The sequence below is a fragment of the Sus scrofa genome, chromosome 16 (genome assembly GCF_054392235.1).
Source record: "Sus scrofa isolate SSC_HxYL_T2T_F1_AM1 chromosome 16, Sscrofa_HxYL_maternal_Yorkshire_Landrace_v2.0, whole genome shotgun sequence".
Lineage (NCBI taxonomy): Eukaryota > Metazoa > Chordata > Mammalia > Artiodactyla > Suidae > Sus > Sus scrofa.
This window is the reverse complement of record NC_139398.1, coordinates 57167153-57185031: the sequence shown is the minus strand read 5'-3', so window position 1 is coordinate 57185031 and position 17879 is coordinate 57167153. Positions and strand designations below refer to the sequence as shown.

Here is a 17879-nt window from a genome sequence, read left to right as displayed (position 1 = left end):
CACAGCAACGGGGGATCCGAGCCGCATCTGTGGCCTAGACCACAGTTCATGGCAATGCTGCATCCTTAACCCTCTGAGTGAGGCTAGGGATCAAAGCCACATCCTCATGGATACTAATCAGGTTTGTAACCTACTGAGCCATAGCAGGAACAACTCTATCTACTTTTGTGTGGGGAGATTCAAGTGTACAGGAGAGGGTAGGGCTCATCATACTCATCGGAGGATATTTTTCCCACCCATCAGTTTATTTCCTTGCATACCTAACTTTCCATAGCCCTTCCCTGCCCCTAGCCCACCTTTCTTTTTCTTTTTTTTTTCTGGCCTCACCCAAAACATGTGGAAGTTCCCCAGCCAGGGATTGAACCCATACCACAGCAGCAACCGAGCTGCCACAATGACAACCACCAGGTCCCTAATCCACTGTACCACAAGGGAACTCCAGGCCACCTTTCTAATACGCCTGATGGATATTCAGCTATTTGTATGAGCTCATGCAAAACAACAGTATAGAGTACATGCATTTTTAATTGACATTACACATATGGCAGTAAAGAAGTGAACGTTTTTAAGCTTGTTTCACACAGTAATATGTTTTAGATCCCATCAGTATTGCTGCTTGTCCTTTCAAGGCTGATGCTTCTAACTACTGGATGTTACTTGATGTATCTACCCTATTTTCCCAGTCACACTCTCAACTTCTACACCCACAACACCCCAAAACTTTCTGGTATAACAACAATGCAGCTAGAAGTATCTGTGTCCTTGGACAGGGGCCCACTTCTTTTGGATTTGGATTGCTGGGTTGTAGAGTAGGCTGTCTAGTTTAACTAAGTACTGCCATTTTCTCCCCAAACTACCTGATCACTCTACAGAAGGGCAGACCATTTAATTATAACAACATATTTTTTTTTTTTTTTTTGGCTGAGCCCATGGCATGAGGAAGTTCCCAAGCCAGGGACTGAATAACCCAAGATGATGCAGGGACAATGCCAGATCCTTAATCTGCTGAGCCACCAAGGAACTCTCAAATTATAACAACTATATTGATGAGAAAACAAGGGGCCTGCCCTAGGCCACAAAGCTGGTCCGCAGAATTTGAGAACGGTCTGCATGACCACAGAGCCCACACGCATCCGATCATGGGTGGCCACACAAGAGCATCCATCCCATGTCACCTGAAGCCCTGCTCCTTCCTTTCTGGTCTGGCTCAGAACTTCACCTTGTGCATTCTCAGAATGTTCACACCCACACTCCTAAGGTTTAGAAAGTCCTTTCCTTCTTTCAGGGCCCAGATGAAAACTCACCAACTCCAGGAAGCCTTTTCTGACTGCAGCTCACTGATCTCCCTTGACTCAAAATCAATACAGCACTGATCTTGTTTACCAAACCACTGATTATCGTCTCTGCGTCCTTTTCCAATTACATTGCATTTTTTTTTTTGTCTTTTTGCCATTTCTTGGGCCGCTCCCACAGCGTATGGGGGTTCCCAGGCTAGGGGTCGAATTGGAGCTGTAGCCACCGGCCTATGCCAGAGCCACAGCAATGCGGGATCCGAGCTGCATCTGCAACCTACACCACAGCTCACGGCAACGTCGGATCGCTAACCCACTGAGCAAGGCCAGGGACCGAACCCGCAACCTCATGGTTCCCAGTCGGATTTGTTAACCACTGCGCCACAACGGGAACTCCTACATTGCATTCTTGAAGGTAAGAACTAAATCCTGCAAGGTATATTCCTCCATGCCTACCACAATGCAGAGTACATGCTAGACATTCAGAAATAAGGAGAATTGTATAGACTTTTAACAATGCAGACCTTCTATCTCAAGGATCATCTGCCCCTAACACCTGATTTTACAGAATGGGGGGGAAAGCCCCAAAAAGTTAAAGAATGATTACCTAACACCTATAGTAAGAGTAATCATAATTTAAAGGCTAGCTGTAATTTTCCTGGAACTCACGAAGGGCCTACCTGTATGGTAAAAACTTTTTGTACATTATCTCATTTACCCCTCAGAACAATCTGATGAGGTAGATGTTATTTTGTTCTCCGATGAAGAAGCTGAGCCTTTCTTAAGGTGATTAAGTAACTGTCCCCAAATCATAGCTATTTTCAGATAGGAGATTCATGCTCACTTTAGCTAGGACCAAAAGCAAGTTGCAGATGGCGGATGTACAAACAAACAGAAACTATGAGCTGCCTCAAAAATTTCTATCAGCAATGTGCCACCCCTAAAAGCCTTTGTAAAAAAGTTCTGCACAGTACATTTCATATGACTAGAATATCCCCAGAATAATTATGGCAACCAATCTTCCCAGTCCTTTCCCCATCTTTCTCCATGCTTAAATATAGTAACACGTATTACATCCTCCAAAAAAAGAAGAAACTATTCTTTAACACTTGAAATTCCTGGGACTAGGAAGGTGTTAATTACCATCCAGAAACTCAATGCATAATAAGGCTAAAAAATGCAGATTTTTTTTTTTTTTTTTTTTTTGGTTAGGGCCGCAACCGCGGCATATGGAAGTTCCCAGGCTAGGGGTTGAATCGGAGCTGTAGCCTCTGGTCTACGCCACAGACACAGCACCAAGGGATCCAAGCTGCGTCTGTGACCTACACCACAGCTCACAGCAACGCAGGATCCTTAACCCACAGAGCAAGGTCAGGGAATTGAACCCGCATCCTCATGGATCCTAATTGGGTTTGTTAACCACTGAGCCACGAAGGGAACTCCAAAAAAAAAAAAAAAAAGTAGATATTTTAAAGCCTATCTCCTTTGCACTTAAAAATCAACCTATTTTCTTGGGCTATTAGAGAAACACAATTCCATGATTTCTATGACTTTCATTCCGCATCATCTTTGCAACTATGAACTCTGGTCAATGGAGCCTCTTGCCTCCTCTGAGCAGTGGGTTTCTACGGTCTCAAAGACATTCATTCTTCAGGTAGATAAAAATGAATAAAGGATCAATCCTAAAAGGTTTATAGTGGTGAGAAAAGAAGACCATCTGCTCTGAGATAGCTCTGGACTGATCTTTCCAGCAGGGGAGCCCAGGTTTTATAAACCTTATTCTCATTAGAAAAAAACAGTGAAATGGCTGCTGCAAATTAGTATAAAGGATTTTCAAGCCCTACAGCAGATTGAGACAATGCTATATGCAGGTCTTAGGTAGCTGGAATATCTGTCCAGTTAGGGAGTTTGGTTTGTTTTTTAAGAGGAAAGTATGTGACAACACTTTCTGGTTTTGAAATTTATTAGATGCCAGGCTCACCCCTACTTATTCTCTCATGTTCAAAATTTCAATCCCATCTTGTACGAGCCTATTTATTCTGGATCAGCAAAGCTTCCAATGAAAAATGACAGCTCACCTAGAAAAAAAATCTTCATCATCCTTTTGTGTTGAAATGCCAGCAGATTTGAAAACTAACCCTATGGACACTCTCGAGTTTCTCTCTGTCCACCTCTCCCGCCTCCTCAGATCGTGTCCCTGATGCTCCCGTATCAAATCGATTTTTATTTAACAGAAGCCTTTACCAGCTCCACAAATAAGTGCTATGTGGTCTTTGAACTATTGTTCCTGCTGCCTTTTTTGCTTCATTTCTTTGTTCGTTTGCTGCGTTTCAGCACTCATACTGGGGGATAAACAGGTGAGCGTGGTCTCCAAGGGAAACACACTTTAGAAATTGCCAGTGGACAAGCTTAGCTAATCAGAGGTGCATTACTTACCTTTGATTTCTCCTTAACTTTTTAACTCTTATTCAAATAAAACAGATTTAAAAGCTGGTTTTCCTATACTTAAAGCACAAAAGGCTAAAACTAAGAGAAAAAAAAATTCAGGCTAAAAAAAAAAAAAAAGCCATCTCCTTGAGCAGAAAATGAGGCCCTTATTTGGGCTCCATAGTTTCCCTACACCTTTAAAGTAATTCTGTTTTAAAAATTAACATCCACGGAAGAGACTGATAGAAGACTGCCCAATAATAATGCTTTGCAGGTTATTATGAGGAAGGATGCCTTTATACTTTGGGATTGAGAAATGCCATTCAAAAAAATCTTAGGCTAGCAGTTCCCTCGGTGGCTCAACAAGATTGCTGGGGTCTCTGCAGCACGAGGATGCAGGTTCAATCCCTGGCCTGGCATTGTGGCTTAGAGGATCTGGCACTGCCACAGCTGCAGCACAGGTCGCAATTGTGGCTGGGATCTGATACCTAGCTGGGGAACTCCATTTGCCTCGGTGTGGCCAAAAAAATGGAAAAAATAAATCTCAGACTAAATGGTAAAGTATCTAGCTATAAACAGCCTTGATGGAAAAGAAAAATAACTCCTAATTTGATTAAGAGAACATTTCATAAACTCTCATTTAATAGATGAGAAAACTTTGAGCCAATGGAGGGTCAGGGTTAAGTGGCTGCCCACAGCCACGAAGCTGGTTTAAGACCAGGTCCAATGTAAAACTCAGCCAAGGATAGTCTTCCCAGCCCTCCGTACAGCTAATGGGAAACTAAATATTTCTACCTGACCTCACTTCTCCAGAGACCACAATGCCAAACTCACAACACAATCAGTGCACTCAAAAGATCTGGCAGCTATCTCACTATAAATTGTTACTGACCCCCGGAACGTGGGCACCTGTCATTTGCCAGGGTTCTTGACTACAATGCAGGCTATTGAGGTGAAGATAATACGGTGCACATTCTAAGCACCCATGTGCTTCTAACGAAAGGTCACTGACTACACCGATGCGCATTTCCATTCACTATTTACTGTTTCGGTAACCTACCCACACAGCAAATGAGGTTTCCCCCTCAGTACCTAATGTTAGAAAAGATTTTAGGCCTTTCTCAAATTTCTAGTATTTGGGGGAGGAAAGAACTTGACCTTTAAAGCCTATTCGTTAGTGGCTAAACCCATTCACACAGCACATTCAGGCACCAGACATGTCCTTTATAGCAGTTTAATGAGTTCCTCGTAGAATGTGTCGAGAAAAAGAAGACATGATGCTCACCCAACACAAAACAGAACATCATAAAAGACTCAATAGAAGAAACCCAGCTCCTTTACAGTGGAATTTATAACACTTTGCATGGTGAGGCAAAGTATTTCTGAAAATGCCAATAGAGAATGAAATGAACATAGGGGAAAAAAAAAGAGGAGGAACAAAAGCACGCGTTATGTTGAATCCTTCAAACACCACTGACCAAGGGGAACTGCAGGGTGTAACAGTGGAAGTGCTTAATCACAGGACGTTTTAGTGCTCATTTATTAAAACTCTTAGGTGGGATCCGAGAAGGACTGGCTGTACCCCAAGCTCTGCTCTTCTTTAGCAAGATTCACCTCTTACATGATGAAACCCTCCAACTTACTCAGTTAGTTTATTTCTCTTCCCTCACATACTGACCGAACTTTCATGACTTCACAAGGATTCTGAGCCAAAGTGAGCTTGGGGATTGGGTAGTGGGGGTGGAAGTGGGGGGCACCTAAGGTACTTAATTCATATAGCAAAAGGCTAAGACATCTGGAGTCCACTTTCAAATACTTCCACAGAAGCGATGCCATATTGTGTATTGCTTAAAATTATATTCTGTACAGCTCAATCACCCTCATCAGAATTTCCTTCTCCAGAGAGGTCAATTAACATTACATCAGAGGTATCTGCATCTCAGTCCCAATGAGATTTTGCAAATCGGAATAGTGAAATGGGTTTTCATTGTTGAAAGCAAAGTCGCTGGTCTCCAAGTCAGTACAATGGATGTTAGAAACAGGTTGGTGGCCTAGTGATTAAGGATGTCACCTTGTCACTGCAGTGGCTCAGGTCACTGCTGCTGTGGTGCAGGTTTGATCCCTGGCCTGGGACCTTCCACATGCCTAGATGTGGCCAAAAAATAAGGAAAAAGAAAGGAAGGAGGGAAGGAAGGAAGGAAGTTAGTTTCTTTGTTGAAACTAGTGGTATTTAAGGTAAGTGAATTGGCAAAGTCATTTTAGAAATATTCTCTTCCCTTGTATGAATAGGGCATAAAAATCTATGCAGGTCTGTAACTTGGACCTGAGGCACCTGAGGCTCAGCTGTTCAATGGCCTTACACCTAGCAGCTGGGTCAGAGGAGCCCACTGCATGATGCCCACCATAAAAATGAGAGAACCCTGCTCTGGAAAGTTGTCAGGTCATCAACTTTAAACAGAACCTGCCAAAAAGATTTGACTGGAGCATGTCAAAGGCCAGAGGGCAGGGACTTCACTGAGTTTATAGGCCAGCTGCAGGAACACTCTGTGCTTGTTGGCGAGGAAATGTCTATTTAATAAAAGTCCATGTGCAGCAGAACTGGACTGCGACTTACTTGAGCTGTGTGGGATTAGCAATCCTTGCTCAAAACCTCAGCCACTTTTCTATAGACCAGGAGAGTTGGGTATGACCAAACTGGCTTGAGACTATTCTCAACAAATACATTACATGTGGAACTGCTGTACTGAAGCCCACCAATACCAGCTTGGTAAATTTTCAGGAATTTTATAAGCCTGTTGTTAAATACAGCCATTATTATTGATTAAAAATATTTCAACTGGAGCTCCCACTGTGGCTACTCGTGTTAAGAACCCAGCATAATGTCTGTGAGGATGAAGGTTTGATCCCTGGCCTCACTTAATGGGTTAAGGACCCAGGGTTGCTGCAAGCTGTGGCCTAGGCAGCTCAACACTGCCCATGTTGCTGTGGCTGTGGTGTAAGCCTGCAGTTGCAGCTCCAATTCAACCCCTAGCCTGGGAATTTCCATATCCTGCAGGCGCAGTCACAAAAAGAAAAAAAAAGAAAAAGAAAAAAAATAGATAAAACTAAAAATAACTAAACTTCCAATAACATACATTATATTGAAATCAGCATAAGAGATAACTGATTCCACTTCCTAATTATTTTGCTGTATTTTACTAGGATTTATGTCAGTTGTATCTGGATATAAGAGACCTCCACTGGGCATCCTTCCCAGCTCTGAGGTCACTTTTCTCACACTGGTTCTTGAAATTGGCCGTGGTGGGAGTATTTACACCCACAGAAACCAGAAGATGCCACTTATCAGGGTTTTGCTTGTTTCCACATCTGGTCATTCAACATCTGAACTCCCTTGGTGCAGATGGTCTTGAATTAATAGAGAGGACTTGGTCTCCTCAAAGGCCTGCAAATCACCAGCATTAATAAAACCCCGCAACCCCATTTTCCTCGGAGGGACCACACCGCCATGCACCATGCGCTGGGACACACTCACTTTTGAAGCAGCTGGGTCCACTAGTCTCTGGCGATGTCGGGCTGAGTTGAAATGGCTCTTCGGAGGCTGCCCTTCCTGACAGGGAATGGAAGATGGGATGAACGAGGTGGGAGAGGAGAAGGCGGGGCGTGGGATGATGGGGAAATGGTCAGAAAAGGGAGAGGGACAGTATTTAACGGCACCGTACTGGTCTGTTTCAGCTAACATCTAACAATAAGAACACACGACATGACACAACTGTCCCCCAAAAAACACGTGCCGCGGGCAAGTCATGTTAAAAACAGCCTTGTTTTATGCATGCATGCGATCAAGTCTTGAGCACAGCCCGGTATCCTCTTTTCCATCAAACCTGCCTTTTCGTATTACCTGATAGTGTCTCTAATTACATTGCAAGGATCCTAAGGAAAACTGGAGCATGACTTCCCTGCACATGAAGTCAATCTTCCTAGAATAGCAGAAGGCAGGGAAGGGCCATTCTTAGACTTGCCACCCATTTGGATGCCACCAAAAAGATATGGAAATCACAGTCTTTCCCCAAACCATGAACACTTTCCTGCCTTAGAAGCTCCTAGCTCCATCATTCCGGTAGAATTTTTTTTCGGCTACTGCAGCATTTTTATTTCCTCACAATGACCCGTTGCTGGGGCCTAACGTTCTCGCATGACAGTAGAAAACCAACATTTGCTGTCACCTCTTTTTTTGTGTGTGGTCTTTTTTGCATTTTCTAGGGCTGCACCCGTGGCATACAGAGGTTCCCAGGCTAGGGGTCTAATTGGAGTTGTAGCCGCCAGCCTACACCAGGGCCACAGCAATGTGGGATCCGAGCCGCATCTGCGACCTACACCACAGCTCACGGCAACGTCAGATCCTTAACCCACTGAGCAAGGCCAGGGATCGAACCCACAACCTTATGGTTCCTAGTCGGATTCGTTAACCGCTGAGCCACGACGGGAACTCCTTGCTGTCACCTCTTAAGGAATTGAGAACTGGGTACAAAAACTTTACATAAATTAAAAGGACAGAAAAATCTGCAGATGTGAATGCAAACTATTTTCCACTTCAAGGCAAGTAACAACCCCATGGTATCTGGCAGCCACCATAGACTCTGCCTCTGAATACAGTTATTTTATTGGCTCAAACAGAGGTTGAGCATTAAGTTTATAACTAACCTGTGGAGAAGTTTGGGCTTTTTCTGAGACCAGCCTTTGCATATAAACTGGACAAAGGGGTGACATCGAAAGACTTAACACATCACTCATTCTATGTCAAACACACACACACCAAAAAACTGCAAGGAGTTTTTTTTAAGGGAAAGTTTGGAAGAGGGGCACCCATAAATGGTATAAAGTTCCCCTTCTCCATCTTTCAAAGTTGAGCGATAGTAAACAAGGATTTAAGAAGCAAGCACTGGAGTTCCCTGGTGGTTTAGCAGGTTAAGGATCAGGCATTGTCACTGCGGGCACAGGTTTGAGCCCTGGCCCTGGAATTTTTACATACCATGAGCACAGCCAGAAAAAAAAGGAAGGAAGGAAGGAAAGTAGGACGGAAGGAAGGAAAGCAAGCAAGCACTATCCACTGGGAGCATGGACTCCATGGAGGGGTAGATGAAAGCAACAGAGATGGTCTCAGAAAACCCTGGGTGTAAAGCCCCTGGTCCAAGAGGATGTAAGGAGCATAAGGAGTGAAACATCCATCAGATGAGTGTCAGCATCTGCTCAGAGAGGAGAGTGAAAAGACCTGCTTCTTAGGTAAGAATGCAAGGTCTGCACTGCAACACTTTAGAATTCTTTTTTTTTATTCTAAGAATAACTGCTCTATTACTTTTAAGACATGGATCAATCACACCCACTTGAATTGCCCACAATCACTGCTTTGGTATCCAAAGTGTAACACTTACCTTTCAAAAAGGAAATGTCATGAGGAGCAGACTGCAAATCAGGATTACGTTTTTTCCTACTAACTGCCCTGCCAACACACATTCTTTCCCTACCCTCTTCCGAAGAAAAATGCAAGGCAACAGTTTTAAATCTTGGTTGACCTAGAAAATGTTACCAAAGCTTTAACAGCAGAAATGATGCTCATTAATTCACTGAATATTTGGCAAAACAAAAGCAAATGGACAAAAAACTGAATATGATTTCCCACTCAATAGAATCAATAAACTGTACCCAAGAATTTTTTTTTTTAAACTGATTATCTACTCAGCTTGATTTGACAAGTCTCCTTTAAACGTAATGGTTTATCAGAAACTGGTTTTAATGCTTTTTCCCCTAAAAGAAAATTACCAGATGTAAATAAACAATTATCCTCATTAAAATAACTGGAGAACTACCTGCCCTTATCAACCTCACTATGGAATGATTACAACCAATTTAAGAGTTTCAATGCACAGTGCCAGGCTCCCACTCATCAGAAAAAAAGAATTCATCTTGGCGTTAAATACACAATTACAGTCAATGTGCAAATTAACTAAATCCTGAGCCTGTGGTTTATTGCTCTTCTTCTGACTCCAAGGTGAAGATGTTATTTTTTAAATTAGCTAATTGCACCAGGAACTCAGCGGGGGGCAGATGTTAATATTAAACCTAGAATCTCCATCTTAAGCTCCCAGTTTGTGAAAGGCTGCTTTAAAGAGAGCAAGCACACCCTTCAAAGGGAATGGAGGGGTCAGGTGGGTTTTTAAAAACCTAGTCTCCATTTTGTCTCATTTATTTTCAAGTACAATGACTCTGTAACAATAGTCTGTTTGTGATGAACACATAGGTCTATGAAATAATCAATATATTTACACAGATTCCAGTAATGCCTCTTAATAGAAACCAAAGAACAGCCTCGAGGATTAATGTCAACTTAATGAACTGCATATGGAGTAGAAATACAGGAATTCTGAACAGCTCAGAGCAAGTTTTTCTCCATATGACTCATACCTTAAACTAATCTTAAGTTTTAAACCCAGTCACATTGTATTCTCTTGTTGAAAAAAAGTTGGTGGTGGTCAGTGGCTTGTGCCTTCTAGAGTTACTGAGGCTTTATAGGAAGGTAAACAAAGCTAGGTCCTAAATAGCAATCTTTGAGAGGAATTTAATTCATTGGAAAGTTGATATGGAGTTCCCTGGTGGCTTAGGTTCAGGATCTGGCCTTGTCACTGCTGTGTCTCTTTGTCACTGCTGTGTCACGGGTCCCATCCCTGGCCCAGGAACTTCTGCATGTCGTGGGTGCAGCCAAAAAAAAAAAAAAAAAAAAAAAAAGTAGGCATGGCCCCCTTCTTCAGTTTGGAGAGACCTTAATTTAAAAGGTTTCCATTCTTATTACAGGCCAGATTCCCTCAGGGAAGGTACAAACAGTGCATTTCTGAGCACAGTGAGTTCAATTATGAAATACTTTATCTTCTTTTTTGTTTGCTTGTTTTTGTCTTTTTGGGGCTGCACATGCAGCATATGGAAGATCCCAGGCTAGGGGGCGAATCAGAGCTGTAGCTGCCAGCCCACACCACAGCCACAGCAACGTGGAAGCCGAGCGGCATCTGTGACCTATACCACCACAGCTCATTGCAACGCCAGATCCTAACCCACTGCGAGAGGCCAGGGATCGAACCTGCATCCTCATGGATACTAGTCGAATTAATTCCCACTGAGCCATGACAGGAACTCCATAATTTTATATTCTTTAAAAAGCAAAAGGGCTCTTTGAAAAAATGGTATGGCAGGAAACCAACATCCTTATCTAACAAATCCATGTATGTAGCTTTCCATGTTCAAGAAAAGCATTAACTTCTACCACTCAGGCCAACATTAAAGACAAAATTTGCAGCTTCATAGTCTTTTCCCAAAGTCTTAGTCCCAAGAATCCATTTCGCCTTCTAAATGACAGCCTTCAGACTCTGCTATCTGTCATTCCAGACTGACAAATCAGTCTCCTGGTACCATTTACCTCCTGGCTAATGCCATCAACATCAGTAAAATAACAGATTGGACCTGGGCGGGCCCCACAGGGCTCTCCACTAAATGACTTATTTGCATGTGTAAATAGGGGTTCTTCCCTGCAAGGGGAGAGGGCAAGAAGAGGAGGGTTAGATTTCTCACCATGTGTTTTGTGGAAACAGAAGCACATTACATTGCTTAGGTCAACTTACCAAAATCATTTTGCTGTGATAACCACCCCTAATAAAAGTGGCAGCCCTTGGTTATGTAAATAAACTATTAAAAGATGACAAAAGAAGTGTTGACATGTGCATAATCAGGAAACTTAATGAGACATATTTCATCTCCATGGTAAATGCTTTCATCAAGCCTTCTTCTGTTAAGAAGGCATTTTTAGAAATTATAAACATCCCCTAACACTGCAGATCCTATTTTTTGAGGAAATTATTGTTCCCTTAACATTACAGATCTGATAGTGTAGTACTTTAGCCTAATTTGCATCACAGAGACATATTTACAAGAATGCTCTGTGGAAAACAGTATATCAGGTGTGAAATAATAGACGCCCAAAGAATTCAGTGGCTGACATCAGATTATTTAAATACCTACCTCTTTAAATCAGGTATAAGTTACTCTTTTTGAAAATTAAAGCCACAAGGAAAATTCAAAACTAAGTGTATCTATAATTTTGGCCAGAGTCTCATTATTTTTTTAAAAAGAATCTCTCATTAGACCTTTCCAGGCTAGATATTTTAATACAAGGAGAAAAAAAATAAAAACAAACAGAAAAACACGTAATTGTTTCAAGGGCCCCTGGAGGACTACTTAAAAGTTTGTTTAAAACAGTTTTAATTCTGACAAGACTCACATGCACACTCAGAGAAGGAGAAATTTTTCACCTAACTCTGAGACGTTCTTCTGTCTTGGTAAATCCTTTTCACCCCCAAGCGAAGCTCTTACTCAACTCTACGCTAAGTGCACACACCAAAACTACTGCAAACAGGCTCTGGTGGAGGAGCTCAGGCTCGTCAATAAGGCAGTCTGGGACCAGGCAAAGTCAGAAACCTTAGTGAAAATAAATTGATTGGAAGACTTCACAAGCTGGGGAGATTTAGCAATTACCAGGCGTATCAAAATAGGAATCAGAAACCCAAATGAACGGGGAAGCCATGTGCCATTTAGAAGCAAGGGCACATTTAGACAATGACATCACAGGCTTCTAAAACCCATAGAACTAATCCCACAGTAATTTATGAAAACCTCCAAAATTCATAACCCTGTACAGAAGAAAGTACATCACATTTTCTTGTCTCCTTTCAAACCCAGGTTGTTCAACTTGGCTCAAGAGGAGAGTTACCAAAACAGGACAGAGGAAGGGATGCTCCCCCCTATGAAAGCAAACCCTGACTGGGCCTTTCTAAGGTCTCACTGTAATGCTCAATGAGAAATACATACATATGTATTTTTCCTTTTTTTTTCTTTTAAGAGTCACACCTGTGGCATACGGAGGTTCCCAGGCTAGGGGTCAAATCAGAGCTGCAGCTGCAGGCCTATGTCACAGCCACAGTGACACTGGATCTGAGGCACATCTTCGACCTACAGCAATGCCAGATCCTTAACCAACTGAGTGAGGCCAGGGATAAAACCCACATCCTCACAGAGACGAGGTCAGGTTCTTATTCCAGTGAGCCCGTACTGGAACTCTATGAAATACATTTTGCATCATGAAACAATACCTCCCCAAACTACCAGCAATGCACTCTATTTCCTGATAGTTTAGTTCCTTTTTAAGCAAATGCTGGTATCTACTACCAAATCAATGATTTGACCCACAGTTAATAGGCCAAAGAAGTGTTTTTAAACTGAAACGAGAGAGGAATCATCTAGGAACTCTTTACAAATGCTTTAGGTTGTGTCCCAAATTTCAGTCAATTACTTATTTTTTCCCCAAATCCATGTACCATGTGTACCATTACATCTACTACGCATATTATTTGTTTCTTAATTATTTTATTTAAACAGATGACTCTGGTTTATAAAAACTTAAATACTTCAACTTTTAATGATGGCCTAAGTAATAACATCTTGAAATCATGACTTGGTTGTGCTAGTTATTTTTCTAATATGTATTAAGAAAAATACATTAGGAATTCCCATTGTGGCTCGGTGAGTTAAGAACCCAACAAGTCTCCATGAGGACACAGGTTTAATCCCTGGCCCCACTCAGTGGGTTATGAATCCAGCATTGTTGTGAGCTGAAGTGTAGGTCATAGACTCGGCTCAGATCTAGCATTGCTGTGGCTGTGATGTGGCCTGGCAGCTGCAACTCCGATTCAACCCCTAGCCTGGGAACTTCCATGTGCCATGGGTGCAGCCCTAAAAATTAAAAAAGAAAGAAAGAAACAAACAAACAAAATACATTAAGCATTACATAAAACCATCTGTGTACTGAATAGAGAAATCTGTGTACAACCAGCAGCGTCCATACCACCTTGGGTGCAGATGATGGAAGCAAACAGCCCAAGATCTGCAGAGGTTTTTTTTTTTCGGGGCGGGGTGGGGTGGTGCTGGGTAGTCACCATAGCTGGCATTTATGAATCTGCCGTAACATCTCACCCTCAATGCCAACCGCCTATGCTGAGATGTCAAACGGACTGTAAATTTCACATGGCCCTGACCCAATTCTGGAACTTTGCTCCCAAGTCTTCCCTCCTTGATATTCTTCATGTCCAGGAGGGGGCGCCATCACTAACCCCATGACCTAGGAGTCAACTGTGCTCTCCTCCGTCCTTAATCTCAGTTCCCATGGGCCAAATGCCCACTGCACCACCCCTATCTAGCCCAGCAGCCAATCCTCCTGGTGTTAACTTAATAATTTATTTCCAATTCAACCTCTCTTACGTTTACCATCATCAGCTTCCAAGCCACTCATCATATTTGTTTCCTAGGGCTACAGTGACAAAACACCTCAAGTGAAGTGGCTTAAATAAAGGAATGCATGCTCTCACAGTTCTGGAGGCTAGAAATTAAAAGGTGTCAGCAGGCCTGGTTTCTCCTGAAGCTGTGAGGGAAGGCTCTGCTCCAGTGCTCTCTCCTCAGCCTCAGTGGCCCACCTCTTCCTGAATCTCTAGACATCATTTTTCCCTCTTGGGTGCCTCTGCTTTGTGTCTAAATGTCTCCTTATTCGTAAGGACATCAGGTATATTGGATTAGGAACCACCTATAAGGACTTCCTTTTAACTTGACTTGATTACCTCTGCAACGACCCTATCTCCAAATAAGGACACATTATTATTATTATTATTATTTTCTTTCTTTTTAGGGCAGCACCCACAGCACATGGAGGTTCCCAGTCTAGGGGTCGAATCAGAGCTACAGCTGCTGGCCTATGCCACAGCCACAGCAACGCCAGATCCGTGCCACATCTGTGACCTACACCACAGCTCACAGCAACGCCGGATCCTTAACCCACTGAGCAAGGCCAGAGATCAAACCTGCGTCCTTGTGGATGCTAGTTGGGTTCAAGTTTTCCTTGAGTCATGATGGGAACTCCACTATTTACTTATTTATTTATTTATTTGCTTTTTAGGGCCACACTCGCAGCATGTGGAGGTTCGCAGGCTAGGGGTCTAATCAGAGCTACGGCTGCCAGCCTATGCCACGGCCACAGCCATAGTCACACCAGATCCAAGCTGCATGTGCAACCTACACCACAGCTCTTGGCAACGCCGGATCCTTAATCCATTAAGCAAGGTCAGGGATCGGACCTGCCACGTCATGGTTCCTAGTTGGATTTGTTTCTGCTGTGCCACAAAGGGAAATCCCAAATAAGGACACATTCTAAAGCAGAGGGCTTAGGACTTCAACGTATTTGAGGGGAAACACAGTTTACCCTGTTGATACATCAAGTCGCACAGACTCTAGCTCCAGACAGGCTCACATTCTTGTTCTGCTACTTCTGTTCTCTGTAGATTCTGTTCTTCCAGCAGCAGACAGAGCCACCCTAATAAAAAATATGTATATACTGCCACTTTTCTTCACATTCTCCACGCCTTTCCCTTCCACTCATCCCAAGTCCTTCCAGGCCCTATAAGGGCTCAGGCAACCCAGCCCTGCAACCTTCCTGGATTCCAGCTGCTCCCTTTACCCATCCGGGCCACACTGGTCTTTCGGCTGTTCCTACAGCCTTTCAAGCACCTCCCCAATTCAGGGTCCCTGAGATTCCCTTCATTAGAAAACACTCCTTTCCTTGTATTTTTGCAAAGTATGCCTACTCGCTGCAATCAGGAAGCCTCATCTGTCTTCCCCCTCCATGACAACCCCCCATCACCCCTTTACCCCTGGTCCTTCTTTACTTCGTAACAGTTATTACTGCCTCACAGTACATTGTACGTATCTGTGTTTGATTTTTTTCCGTAAGTTCCATGGGGCCAGAAGCTTTGTCTCAATGGATGCTGGCACTTGGTGGATGCTGCATAAATAATTATCAAACCGATAAATGAAGCAAATGTGTTTATATGATGCACCAGCTCATCCACACTGTGTTTTGGTCAGGGTTCTTGCAGGAAACAAAGGGTACCTTCAGAATGAGTGGTTTGGGAACATTTTGATATAGGAATTACTTAGGAGTAGGGACCCTTCACCACCCCTAGGCCAGAAGAGGCTAAAAAGGAGGGAGCTGCTTCCAGAACCTGAAACAGAGAGCTGGACATAGAGGGTCACCTTCAGAAGAACATTCAAGTCAGCTTGGGCTGCAGCCAGGGAAGGGAGCCAGACAACAGGGATTCCCATCACTTTCTCTATTCTCCCTCTTTCCCGCCAATTACCTGTTCCCCAACTGGCCCAAACGCAACCAGACACCCAGAGGAGAGATGGGGATGCAGGTCCCCCCAGGAGAGGAAAAGGAGAGGAAGACGGAAAGGTGGCAGGAGGGTGGAGAGGAAGGGAGAGAGGGGAAGAGAAAGGGAGAGAACTGGGGAAAGGAAAAAGAAGGAGAGGGGGTAGGGGAGGTGGGGGGGGAAATGGGAAGGGGATGAGGGAGGGGGAGGGGAAGAGAATGGGGGAGAAGACAGAATGGGGCAGGGAGAGGGGAGACGGGGAGGTGGGAGGGGAGGGACGGGAAAGGAGAGAGAGTGGAGGGGAAAGGGGAGAGAAGGAAAGGTGCAAGGTGATTTGAGGGTCAAAGAAAAGATGAAAGGTACCCACTCCCTCTCTGAGGGAAAGTGAACAGCAGCAACCACAGGGGCCACCCCCTTTTCTCTCCTCTGCCCTGTCCAAGTTTCTTAAACAGCATGTGTTGTTCCACCTTCAAAAAGGCCTTTGCTGTACTGAAAACGGGGTGCGCCTCAGCATTGAAGCACTGTGGACAAGCCTGCGTGTTTAAGGGGCGGGCGGGCAAACAATCCGAGCAGAGCAGCCACACCACGGTGCTTTTCTTCTCAGGCTCTGGCTTCCCAGAAATGCTGAAAGGGTGAACTAGACATTATCTGTGAAGCACCACGTATCTAATGACGGGGATTTTTCTTTTGTCAGGGTTTCACATTAATGTAATTTTGGTAGGTCTGCAGTCTCAAGTCAAAAGAAAACCCTGGGATTGGATTCCTGATGAAATTCTTACTTTGAATTCAAATTTACTTCCCAGCCCTGGCACACTTCAATTTGCCTTTTAAAGTTATTCAACATTAGGAAAGTAGAAAAGCTAGTCGGCATCTGCCAAGATTCCATTGAGAGGGGAGCTCCGGTGCTCTCTGAGGGGTAGCAGAAACAGAGGATCTGGGAGGCCAGTCTCCACTCCACCAGCAGTGGGTGATGGAAGCTGGCCCCAGTCACTCAGCCCCCCTGGACCTCAGCATCCACACCTGTGACTAGGCATGATGCATTTGAAGGTTTAAATTCTATTTTTTTCTTTTGGCCCCCCCATGGCATATGGAATTCCCTGGCGAGGGATCAGATCCAAGCCGAATTTTCTACCTATGCCGCAGGTGTGGCGACACCGGATCCTTAACCCACTATCCTTGGCCAGGGATCTGATCAAATCTATATCCCGGTGCTCCAGAGACACCGCCTATCCCCATGTGCCACGGTGGGAACTACAAGGGTTTAAAATTCTACGATGCACTCTGAATGTTAGCTCCATACTGTAAAGATCAAAAATATCCAGGACATCCTGTTTTAAAAACAAGTGAATTCAGTTACTGGGATCACGTCACAGTTCAAATTTCTTGCAGACTTCATAACGTGTGTGTTTTGGGAATCCTAGTACTGAATTGCTATTTAGACAATGTTTACATGTACTGCTATTCATAGAGAAATGTTTGGGTCTTAGACTGCATCATGCCCATCCATCAATGATCCTTTGTTAGAGCATTTCAGAACATTACATATTGATTCAAATTAATGAATTCTGTGTCAAAGACCAGCTAACATATTTTACCATAGACAATAAGTTTATGGATGTAATTACTGACTTGAGCTCCAAAAACATAGCACAATTATACTGCAGCACATATGTCAACCCACTTAAGTCACTTCAATTTAGAAAAAAATTTAATGATATCACATGCCACACTTCTTTTAATGAGAAAAATTACAAGATACCTAAATTAAGAGAACCAATTCTCCACAGGGAAATCTGGGGGAAAATTTACAGGTAAGCCGGTTTTCTGAAGGCAAAATAAAATTTCTAACATAGCTCTGAGTTGTACCCAA

The 17879-nt window shown here is 43.4% G+C and overlaps 1 protein-coding gene across 30 annotated transcripts in view; it reads right to left on the bottom strand.

Moving 5' to 3' along the window:
- MAST4 (microtubule associated serine/threonine kinase family member 4) overlaps window positions 1–17879 on the bottom strand; it is a 589108-nt gene that overhangs the window by 314970 nt on the left and 256259 nt on the right. For 13 of the 30 annotated variants that reach the window (XM_021076748.2, XM_021076754.2, XM_021076749.2 and 10 more), the window contains one exon: window positions 7252–7326. The exons of the other annotated variants lie outside the window; for them this stretch is intronic. In XM_021076748.2, the coding sequence (XP_020932407.2) occupies window positions 7252–7326 (75 nt within the window). The remainder of the gene's footprint in view (window positions 1–7251; window positions 7327–17879) is intronic. 30 annotated transcript variants of the gene reach the window in all.